At 39.3% G+C, this 12,139-nt stretch overlaps 1 protein-coding gene across 10 annotated transcripts in view; it reads left to right on the forward strand.

Moving 5' to 3' along the window:
- DPF3 (double PHD fingers 3) overlaps nucleotides 1-12,139 on the forward strand; it is a 167,391-nt gene that overhangs the window by 103,469 nt on the left and 51,783 nt on the right. For 6 of the 10 annotated variants that reach the window (XR_005256987.1, XR_005256988.1, XR_005256986.1 and 3 more), the window contains 3 exons: nucleotides 832-910; nucleotides 1,215-1,256; nucleotides 10,294-10,431. Coding sequence is in view for 5 of the 10 variants with exons in the window: in XM_038136989.1 (XP_037992917.1) it covers nucleotides 832-910; nucleotides 1,215-1,256; nucleotides 10,294-10,431 (259 nt within the window). In the remaining 5 variants the exon portion in view is untranslated. The remainder of the gene's footprint in view (nucleotides 1-831; nucleotides 911-1,214; nucleotides 1,257-10,293; nucleotides 10,432-12,139) is intronic. The other 4 variants (XR_005256989.1, XR_005256990.1, XM_038136991.1 and 1 more) reach the window with 1 other exon arrangement.

Below are 12,139 nucleotides of genomic sequence, written 5' to 3' on the forward strand. Positions count from 1 at the left end.
AAGGCCTTGGCCCAGTTCCCAGTTTCACATCACAACTCCAGCATTGGAGAGATATGAGCTGTTTCCTTGTTGGCATCTCAGCTGAAAAGGGTCAGGATGCAGTAGTTTTGATGCTGAATTCCACTCTCACCCCTGGAGCTCAAGACAGAGCAGTCTGTGCTGTGGAGAAACAAAGTTTTTCAGTTTCTATAGCTGCCAGTTTGGTCCATTTTAGGAACAAGAACTGCAGAGAGACATTTCTGGGTAATTTCTGTTATTGCAGGTAGCCCCATTATCTAATCTTTTCCACTAACTGACCAAAGCTCTATTTTATAATTGGCCATGGTATCTTTGTCCCAGAAGGCCATTTCAAAATACTTCTTTTCAGCTAGAAAACAAAACATAGCAACACAAACAATGCCCCTTTGAAAATACTGAAGGAAATAAATTGACCTCTCTTTTATCTGGGGCCTGTTTTCTGGCTGATTTAATGTTTGTATATATCCTTCAAAGCCTGTTCATCTATTCATTCGTTCATATTCAGTTCAGCAAGGTATTTGAACATCTTCAGAAATGAATGTGTGACGATACTCAACTGAATATGTGCTGGCAGTGACCTACTGCTATGGATGAACAGTTTGAGCTATCTGTGGAGAGGATCTCCATTGCTTAACAAGGTCCATTAACATAGAGCACATCTTAGGAGATGGAGGGTCAAGACCACTTTGAAAAACCTGTATGGAAGCTGAGGATTTGTTTAGTTTATACTGCACATCTTTCATAGGAGGGTGTGGGGTGCAAGGAGACCTGAGGGATGATGGAATAATGCTAACATTCCTCTTGTCCTTGCAGGCTCGGGGATCTGGAGGTGGCAGGAGACGGAATGATGCTGCCTCCCAGGATGATCATGACAAACCCTATGTTTGTGACAGTAAGTAGCAACCAGACAGCTTATTCTGCTTCCAGCCTGGTCCTACCAGCTCAGTGCACTCAGGGCTTAATATATTACAGCAAAATATTCTGCTGCTCTCTGACTTGCATGTTTGCCACCTGCTGCTGATGCTCTTGGTGTTTTTGCATGAAGGAAATAAAATTAAGTTCTCGGCAAGGCTCCACTTTCCTTTGCCCTTTAATAAATCATCTCTTATATTTTCTTTCTCTTTTTCTGGCTTCTCTGCCTTTTGTCTTCTTTTCCCCCATGTAAGTTTCACCCTCTATTTCTTTCTCTGTTTCAGATAGTTACAAACAAAAGCATAACTCAAAAATCTCCGACAAAGGTACTTCACCCTTGTTGTGTCTCTTGATATATTTGGTGATTCTCTTCCCTTCAGTCCTTTTAAAATCTCACTGGGCAAAATTCTGAAGGTCTTATCCCTCACCAGATGTCTTGTGGCATCATCAAAAGCTCAACCCTTCTGAGAAACAAATAACATCTTGAATGCTTTGTTTTGATACATATTCCCTTTGAATACAGTCCTGCTGTTTGGCATCTTGCAGTTGGACTGCAGGTGAAGCAAGGCATTGTCTGAAAGGAAAAATTATACTAGAGCCCAGCATCAACACTGAAGGAGGGTACCAGAGTCCCAGTATGAGTGAGGAGTCTAATATTTGTTACACAATGGTTTGGGGTTTTTTTTACAGTCTAGTCCTTGATGCCTTCCTTCTTCTTTTGACATTCTTTTTTTGCTTCGTTTCTGTGAAGGGCACTTATCTTACCCACATATTTTTGAGATATCCCATCTTAAGGCTTACTCTAGAATGTACATCCAATTGTAATTTGTGCTACCAGGTGCCTTCTAGCCTGTAAGACAATAACCTAAAAAAAGTTAATAGAAGTAGGAGAATAGCAGATCTTCACTTCTGTGATCCAAACCAGCTGGTTTTGAGGACAACTAGAACCCCCTTTTGACTATCTTGCAACGTTACCGACCTTAAAATAATAAATCTTGCTGTGTCAATCTTTGGAGGCATTTTCTGCTGATTTTTGAAAACGTGAAGAAATAAGGAGCTTACATGGTGAATAAGAACTATATTCCATGTGATGAAATCCTATTCTTGTATAGTGGGACCAGGTGACTGTACGTGCCCAGAAATGGAAAGACTTGCAGATGAATGGGATGTGACAGATGATAAAAACATGGTCAAGGAGGAAGAGCCCTTAAAGTTATGAAGAGTCAGAAGACCTATGCTATGGTTAAATAGCAGTCCTAGTGCACTGGAAGAACTAAAATGTGTCTTCTAAGACTTCTGTGAGAGCCCAAGATGTATCTTGCTGAAATCCACAGGTTTCCTTTGCTGGTATATGCATATCTTTCTTTATCTCTTTTCTGGAACATCCTTCTAAATTCGAGGACACTTGTCAGTGGTAGTAATTTTGAACATGATGACTCTATATTGTCTGATCCTGCACTGCTTTTGGATTTTACCGAGAACTCCCAACATGCATAGTAGTGATTTGCACAGAGTAGATTGAACATTGAAGATCTCAAAGCAGGCAGCAGAAATCTAGCCCGAAGTCAAGACTCTCATACATTGCTGTATTGACAAAATTTGCCTTGGCTTACATTTTGGAGCATAAATTTTGTCTTTGGTGTTGGAAATGTAAACTTTCCTATTTCATTTGGCTGACACCTTTCACTTTTAGGAAACTTCCAGTTACAGGTGAGTCATAAGGAATTTTGGACTCCAGACTTTGCACAGTGACTACTCCTTTTCCATTGTAGATAGCTGACAAAAGGGTTACATGACAGCAGAACTCTTTTATCTGAGTTTAGAGCAGAAGGGAAGAACTGTCCCTGTTCTAATGTCACCGTCCTGAAGAATATCCCGCCCTTGTTAAATTTCTATACAAACACGACATACCATTAATTATGAGTAATTGGCCTATTATCCTGCTTGGGTGGATTTCTTGGATTAATTTTTTCTTTGAAATTATTTGATTAATATTTTTGTTGATAAAAATCTAATTGTGGTAGCTTAGGAATTGGTTTGCAGTACTCCTTGTGCAGATGTTTTGGGCAGATAAGTTTGTTTTACATGGAAACATGCAGGTGAAATAGTGTATTTATTTCCTGTTTGGGAAAGCATTATTCCCTCAATCGCATTATTGGTATAAATAATTAGCTTAATGGGTCAACAGTTTGCTTTTTCTGTAGTTTATTTAATTTGCCTCCAAGTTGCTTTTTCTGCAAGTATTCTGATATTCAAGTTTTGAAAATGACCAGAGAGAAGAAAGCATAAACACAGCTAAACCAAATTAATTTTCTTATAAAACTGCATGGGCACAAAAAATGATTTGTGGTCAAAAACTAATTTGCCCTTTTATCATATTTACACATTCATATTTATGGTAAACAAGAATATATCAACAGATCTCATTTGTTATGAAAAGGTTTTAGAAAAAAACTAGGCTGTGTATGAGTAAGACGATGCAAGAGTGATGCCCAGTAGCACTGCCCCTTGTGCTGGAAAATAGCAATGTTATCTCTGAAAAGACCTGCCTTTTTCTGTAAGAGGCATTCAGACCTACATCAGTATTAAACTTGGTCCCAATATTAAAGCTGACTGGAAACATGCAATTTCTATGTGATAAAGGTTTTCAAAGCTAAAAATATTTTGTCCTCCTGTGTTTTTTAAGAAAAGGTGGTTGGATGCCTGTTTTGTGGAATGAAATATTATGAAATACTTCAGCTGGTTTTATTGAGCATATACTGTAGTAGAAGTTCAGAATAAAATATTTGATCAAAGCATCAATAAAATTGCTAGGATAATCATGAAATGCATTGTCTCATCACATCACCAGGTAGAAAACTTGGTGGTCAGATTTTCAGCCAGTTGCTCTGGATAGTGCTGTGCCTTGAGCTCCCTTGGGATAGCTTCAATAACAACAGTGGCAGGCAAGCCTGGTCAGAGATGGGTATAAACTGCAAATGGTAACATAGCCAAATGACTTAGCAGCAGTCCAAAAATTAGCTTGAGCACCTGGCAAGGAGAAGCAGCGGGTGCCTCAAAGAAGAATGGAAAGTAGAGCTTGAAAAGTAAAGCAAAGCCTCTGATGTCAAGCAAGGGATGGTAAACCACCACCCCTGTTCCTGATGAACAGAGCATGTGATTTTTAAAGGAGGGACAGAGTGAATGACTGAATGAATACCTACATGTTTAATAAGAATTGATGTTATTTCACTGTCAAATATTCAGCTGGGCATCATTATTCCTACTGAGCAGTCTTCTTAAAAATCCTTCTACTATTTTAATAGTGTTTATTATATATTACTTACTACTTTTTCAAAAGAAAAGCCTTCTCTAAATTTGTATCTAAAAATTTGTATTCTGGTTTAAAAGTTGCAATGAGTTGTAGCACTTGAGTTCCATGATTCCAAATGTCTACTTCCTTTAGCCAGAGAAATTAGTCTGTGCTGAATCTCTACAAGTAATTAATTTTCCTGCTGCCCCTCCTCACTTTCATGCTTTCATTCTTCTCAAGTTCCCATGCAGACATTGGACTATGTACATCCACCTTTGTTTCTGTTTCTCTGTCTATGGAAGATTTCTCTAGCCCACCTCTAAAAGAAATTATTTCTTTATTTTCCTTTTACCAATATGTCCTCATCTCCTTTTAGTTTTATTTCCATATAAACTCCTATTTTAGCATAGCAACTTATGTTTATATCATATCATTTTTTTTTAGTCCTTCTGAGACTGAACTGTACATTTAGATCCATTCCTTACGTGAAATGAGTGTTGACTGAAACCTTCCTAGGATTTCTGATGGATCAGTGACTAACCCAACATTGTATCTACCCAGAGACACTGATCTTGTAGTATTTTGTAGAAGCTGATTCTTTCCTCAAGAACTTGATTTTAAGGTTTCTCTAGTTATTTACCTACATTCTCTCTGCTGAAGTCCAAGACTAGAAGTCCTTGTACTGTTCTCAAGGGATAACAATGTCTTCTATGTCTGTAAACAGTTACTGGGACTTCTTTCAGCTGTGTTTTCTTCAGCTCTTCTACTAAGCTTGTTTCTTTCATGTGGAAAAACTCCAAAGGGCCTTTTTAAAGTAGTAGTGACCAGGACAAAGTTAAACGTGCTGTTTTGAGGATAGATGCATTTCTGAAGATGAGTGGTTGACAGATTACTTGTACTTACAATTACTTTTAGAAACTGGATTTAAGCAACTTGCTCTGTTATGTATCCATGAGAGGCACAGAGATGGCTGACCTAACAGGTTGTTCAGTAATCATCTCTTGGTATTATCCTTTCTGGTGAATCCCTAAATAGATAAGCAGTAAGATCTAGAATAAGATGCTTGTTCAGATGAACTCAACAAACAACTCTCCCACCATACCTGCTATTCTTGGCATCCATTGACTACATTATTGGTAGAAGATAGGTAAGGACATTAAAAAAAATTAAATACTGAATAACATAGATGTGGAATAGAACACATGGTAAAAGGGCAACAGAGTTGCCTCTGGCAGTTGAACATTTTCTGCTCATGTAGGATATTTGTTTTCTCCTTTGCTCTGGCAACCCATTTATTGAAATGTGAACACCTGTATTGTTGAGCTGCACATGTTTTGGGGTTTGAACTGGGGTTCAGAGTTACTGTGATCTGAATACAGCAGGTAGATTCTGAGACTTGTCCTGTGGGGACACTGAAACAAGGACTATTTACCTCCCTGTTCTACCTGCAGAAAATTCCCTCTGGAATGGGTTACTAAATAGCTGCTCTCATACTACAGGTGTATAGTGTGACTATACTATAATGTGTATAGTACTGATCAAAGAGGACGAAGGTGAAGTCTTTCTATCAGTGGAGGTCAAAATGCATTGTTAATGTTTGAGATCTCTAGATGAGCCGGAGTTTGTACACAATTGTAACAGGAGAGAATATATTACCAAACTAGTGCAAAACAAGGACAGGGGGTTTTTCTGCCTTTTTTTTTTTTTTTTTTTTTTGAGTGGAGTGAATGGTAGGACAGGAAGATAACTTTGAGGAGTGACTGCCTGCCAGAAGTTAACTCAAGATTTAGTATTTGACATACCGCAGCTGAGAATAAGGAGCAGAAGGCAACACAGAAAAGCAAAGAAAGACAATGAGAGGGACAAAATTCAGTGACCAAAAGAAAAAACCCAAAAAGCCCCAGCATGTACTCCTCCAGTTTCCTGTTTCCACCGAAAACATGGATTGTTTCCTTCTGTCTCATACTGGTGACAGATTGTGCAAAATGTATGTGGAGAGCTGGCTGGAACACAGCTCACAGGCTGCCAAGGACCAAATGTGTAACTATTTCAAAATGACAGCAACACAGCCATTAGATATTTGATGAGGAAGTCTTCTAAGTCATAGGTTTCAAATCCCCTTTTTAACAGGGGAAGTATTTTATATTAATTTTAATAACTGAGAAATATAAACAGAGTGAGAATTTGCTTATCCAAAGAATTGCAGGGTACCGCAGTCCAGAACATAGAAGAGAGCTCTCTTTTGTGAAACACTCAGTGCTTGCAATTATACTGCTTTCTCCCCCATAATGCAGTTGTGTAACATCTTAATATCAGTCTTCAAATTTGAAGGAAAGTAAGGTTTATCATAGGAGACTGTTTGGTGGCCTCATAAAAAAATCTCTCCCTCTTCCCCATTTGTGACATTTGGTCTGCACTGCTGAATTACTGCTTACTTACCCAGCTTGTTCCTAAGGCAGCATTCACATCAGCTCATGGCAAAAATACATCCTTTGAATGCAGGAAGAATTGGAGTGGGTTATGTTCTACAAACTCCCACTGTTTTTATTGAGCTTGGCCACCTAATTAAAGATCAAGTCAACTTCCCAGTGTTGAGATTCAGGATGAAATCTACCACATGCGAGGATGATGAGCCTATCCAGCAGGGGAAATTGAAGATAAAAAAGTCAAAGCTGCTGAAAGGAAGGCCACTGGACAAAGTTTATGAAAGGCACACTCTCACTTGCTATGTGTGAGCTGCATAGTGGTAAAAACTAATCAACAGCATGTATTTCAGACTGCGAGAGCCAGTTCTCAATATGCTTTTGTCAGCTCTAAGAATGAGAAAGATGTGGTGTAAGCTCTGGTGTGGATGCTGGAACTCATGGATTCCAGTCCTGGTAATGAAAAAAGATCACTGTGTGGGCAATTCAGCCCCTCTACGGTTCTCTTTTTTCAGAACTGAAATGAGAATAGTATTTCCCACTCAGGAATGTGGAGGAAGATTAATTAATGTTTGAAAAGCCAGTCTGCAGTGGGAAGAGTTATATAAGAGCTAGGTGTTTATTAATGATCACACTTTTATAGAAACTACTTCTTAGCATAGTGATACAGTAGATTAATAAAATGTGCTCTTACCTGGAAAAGAAGAGATTTGGGTGAATTCAGGAAGATTCAACCTGTTGGAGAAACCATGAAGTTTTGACTTAGCTTTCATTCTAGCAAAGTCTCACTGAAGCCAGTGGTTCTTTCACCTGACTAATATCATGACCCTTTTCCCCCTGCAAAAGTCCAATTTTTTTTTGAGGAACATGAAATCTCTGCAGTTTCAATTCATGACATTGCTTTGGACTCTTTTATGACACAAAGTGAATTTGAAAGATGGAAAAATCTAGACGCCAAGAACAAAGGCTGCTGGAACTGCAAATCTTTGGTCCTACAAAGGATCTGCTAGGACAATGTAAACCAAACTTCTTTGCCTCAGTTCTGGTTATCAAGTCCTCCAAATCAATTTCTCACAAGATGTCTGAGACTGCTGTCACCCTTGAAGGCCACCTGTAAGTCCTCACAATGGCAAGGACTCAGCTGCAGAATTATTACTGTCTCAGCTTATATTGATACTTTTGCTTTTTCCTGGTGAGCTGATACTTTTTTGCTGAAGAAGGATGAGTCTGCAGACCCATCTGATTTCCTATGTCATCCTTAACACCATAGCTAAAATCCCTGCAGGATCCTGTAAGGAATGGAGTAAACACCACCATTTTGGGACTTGCTGCAGGGAATGCAAGTCTCCTTTTGTGCATTGATCACCTGATAGTGTCCTGGAAATAATTTGACAGACGTCTTTGAGCAGTATTGGTAATTCATAGCAATAGAATTATCTTTTTTAACATTCTTCTTCAAACACATAAAAGTAAGTGGGATAGAGTAGGATACTTGATGAGCTGATCCAGCTCATCTAGCAGATGGTCAATCTGCTAGAAATGTAAATCTCTTTCTCCATTCTAAGTAAAGCTGCAACATTTATGTAATTAGAGGAGGTTACCATTCTAAAAGAATTTAAGCAGTGAGCTCTTTCTGGGTTGATGATTACTTAAGTGTTATGCTTTTCCACTATTCAAAATACGGGGAAAGTCATGCAGAACTGCTGACTAACAACAGATATCTTGTTGTTTTGGCTCTTGTTCAGCATCTGTTCCACTGCTTGTCCTTTGCCCTGCAGGACCACAAAGAAGGAGAAGTAGTTTCCCTCTCCAGAATGCACTGGAAGAAAACAAGGATGGTACTAGAAGAGGGAGTCTGAACTGATGTTTTGTGGAGAGCATGCATCTAACAACAGTCTAGTTCTTCAAAATGTCTGGCAATTGTGTTAGGTTTACATATGAAAAATGAAGGCAGATGCTTCAAAGAATGGATGTGCATATCTATATGAGTATTTTATTTCTCTCAATATTCCCTCTTCCCTCCTGCAGGAGGTCTCATTTCTAAATCAAGGCCATTCAAAGACTTAAAAAATCTGTGACTGAGGACAGGACATATTGCACTTCAAAGAAACTTTTGTCTTGTTATGATGATTCTGTGATCATCACCTTGCACAATGAAGAAAATTGGGAAAAATATCTAATATTCCAGATCACTCATACGTATCATGAGCTTGTTTTACAAGTTTGTAATAAAGAAAAGCATTTTCCTTGAGGGAGTTTGTAAATCAGTTAGAAGAGATTAAGAATGAAATATATTATTGTAATAAGCTTTTATTTACAATTTTTTATAATCTGTTCCAAAAGGCGGAACATCAGTTGGTGGTTTCTGAGTAGTAGGAGAAAGAAATAAAATTTTAAGTTTTATTTATATGTAAATGAATAAATGGGATGAGGGTGGTTGTTGTGTGGGTTTTTCTTTTTTTAAATTTAAAAAAAATTAATTTGTGGAGTCTTTGACATTCCCAGACTCAGGTTTCTGGAGAATGGGAAGTAAGTATCTATATATGTTGCAGGATACATATGGGGGCTGACTTAAGTTTTTAGGAGTGGATGGTCACTATGCAGGACAGACTGCTGGACATGACATTTATTCCTGTGGGAAATCCTTGAGGTTAATTAAGGTAATAAAGTGACTGAACATGTCTCGGGGAGGAAAAACTTGCAAGAAGAGCACTAAGCTTTTTTGTCTTTGTTTTCTAGTCTTTTAAAATGGCAATATTTGTATTTGGTAGACGAAATAGCTGTATAAAAGAAAATGAACATTCAGAGAATGCTTTGAAGATGAAAAGTGATAAATTTTTGAGATGATAACATGAATTAAAATCTTTATAGAAAATCAATTCATATGTAATGAATCTTATGATGTTGCCTGCCCTTGCTAAGCTCCCTGTGAAAGTGTAGACCTTTCATCACCCTGAGCTGTTTGATTCTGTCCTTAATATCTGTTGACTTAATCCTAAAATAAATGAAAGTTCAGAAGCAGGATTCTCTGTCACACGTTGCATTGTTCATTGGGATGCTGAATATGGAGTTTACCTGGGCAAATAAGTATCACTACCACATGTTGTTTTAGCAAGAAACTGGATGATTTTCATCTCCTTGTCTTAACTGGGAATCTGTGAATAAAGCTATTTATTAACCTTTTAGAGAAAGCCTTTTTAAAAATCCCAGCTGTTTCTCTTTTTCAGAGATCAGTAATGAAGAAAATAATGTCGTTTCTTTTCAGTCTTGTTCCCATTGCTGTGCATTGTGCAGCACCACCACTGGAACTGGCATTTCATTTAATTTTATGTGCAGTCTTGTTAGTAATCTTAGCAGAGAGGATTAGGGCTCTGTGATCTGCAGGGACTGAATGCATTTGCCTAGGCCTGTGAGAAGGATTGCTGGCAGCATTGTGGGAAGAAAGCTTGTTTGGAGACCTGCAGCTGCAGGGCTGCCTCCGTCACCTTTCACCAGTGCCGGCTGGAAGGGTTTTGGGCAGGCGCATGGAGTGCATGGTGCTGTTCTCAGGGGAAAGGGAGCATTATTTGTGAGGATGCTGCTGTGGTTGTAGATCACACTGATGTTTCCATTCTCTCTTCCTCTCCCTCATATCTCCTTTCCATCCAGTCTGTGGGAAGCGTTACAAGAACAGGCCTGGGCTGAGCTACCACTATGCTCACACCCACCTTGCCAGTGAAGAGGGTGATGAAGCCCGTGAGCAGGAGACCCGCTCTTCCCCTGTCCACCGAAATGAAAACCACAAACGTGAGTAGGATCTTCCCTTTGCCTTCGAGATCCTTTTCAGGGGTGTTACCTCCACCCTGTCTTTGCCTTGGGGAGGCTGGTGTTATTGCCTAGCTCAGTTGTGAGTGATTGGGACCTGGATGCTTGGAGCTAATCAGCCACAGCTCACACGGGTGCTGGCTCAGCTAGTCAGGAATTCATTTCAAACCCAGCATTATCTCTGCAGCAAGTCACTTTTCCATTACTGCTCCTGTGGGGAGGAGGTGGCAAGGAGAGGGGGGAAAGAAGAGATGCCCAACCTGCTCATCATCAAGCAGCCTCCCAGTGGCTGTTAGTAAGGATGCCAAAGAAATACACATCCAGTAGTTTCAGGGGGCTACCTTTGTTTTGCCTTTAAATAAGGGATATTTGTCAATGTCTCAGTTTTTCAGTATGAAAATAACCACCTTTCTCCCTTATACCTTCACCTGCTGCATAAACAGCTTACCCTCAACTTTGCCAAAAGCTGTTTAGTTATAGTTTGACAAAAGCTACGAAAACACATCAGTACTGATCTGCAAGGAGGAGAGCAGGAATGTGAAAGGAGAATGTGCCTCAATTTCCCACACTAGTACAGCACTGAAAGAAATTTAAGTGGTCTGAATTTTTCTGTGATGAATCACATATGCTCAGTGTGAGCATAAGGTCCATCACCCTGTTTGACTGTCCCTTCTGTTCTCCCTAGGCACAGAACAAGAAGTCAAGGATACTGTGTTCTGTTACTGATTTTTGCAAGTCTCTAATCCCGTTTCTCAGTTTTACATACTATGTGATGTTTGCTGTGACCTTGGGATTTGTGTAGATAGCTTTGTTCACTTTCAAAAAGTTCTTTTGGATCAGCATATGATCTGTGTTATTTTAGTTCAAAGTAATAAAGCAATAAAATGCTTATAGGGAAAATATGCAGGAAAACACTTTCTAATACCTTAAGAATGGCAAGAAATATGGAAGTAGGAAAACATTTTCTTTCTAAGCAGTATAATTGATAATTGTCCCCAGGGAAGTGTGGGAGGGGGTTTCCTTCCTCCAAAGCATCTGCTACTAGCCACTGTCTGAGCTTGAAGGACTGTTTAGTGTGATCCCATTTGGCAAACTCTATGTTTCTGTCACTTTTATGCTCTACCTTTTAGTTATTCACGTTTGGTAGATTTGCAGCAAAAGTAATTTTGACTCCTCCAGCTGTTGATAAACTTGAGCTGTCAATGCACTAAGAGTGACTGCTTGGGCAGGCAGGGGAATGTCAGTGTTCACCCAGTAACTTTTGTTTACTTAGCATTTATATCCGTTTTGGGGTTTTTTTGGTTGGTTGGTTGTTTTTTCCTGTGCCTGCAGTAATCAGTCATAGTTATATACCGGAGAAGAATATTGCAAATCTGTACTGAATTAATATTGATAATGGTCTTGCAATAGATGCCCAAAAAAGAAAGGCAGCGGCCCATACCCTGAATTCAGCTTGACATAGGTGCCAAGGGGTCTCAGCCCTTGTGTCTGGCGCTTAGGAAATGATAGAAGTTAACAAGAAGAGCTACAAGAGCTATGGTAAGGTTAGGAGCAGCTAGCTGACTTTGGCCCATGATAAAAAAAAAAGTGGGAAAGAGAGCTGCTTGGGCTTGTGTTCCCCCAGAGCATGTGGCAAAGGGAAGCTGCTGATGCACAGATCCACAAGCAGGCAGAAATTCAGAACTATTGG

The sequence above is a fragment of the Motacilla alba genome, chromosome 5, assembly GCF_015832195.1.
Source record: "Motacilla alba alba isolate MOTALB_02 chromosome 5, Motacilla_alba_V1.0_pri, whole genome shotgun sequence".
NCBI classification, from domain to species: Eukaryota; Metazoa; Chordata; class Aves; order Passeriformes; family Motacillidae; genus Motacilla; species Motacilla alba.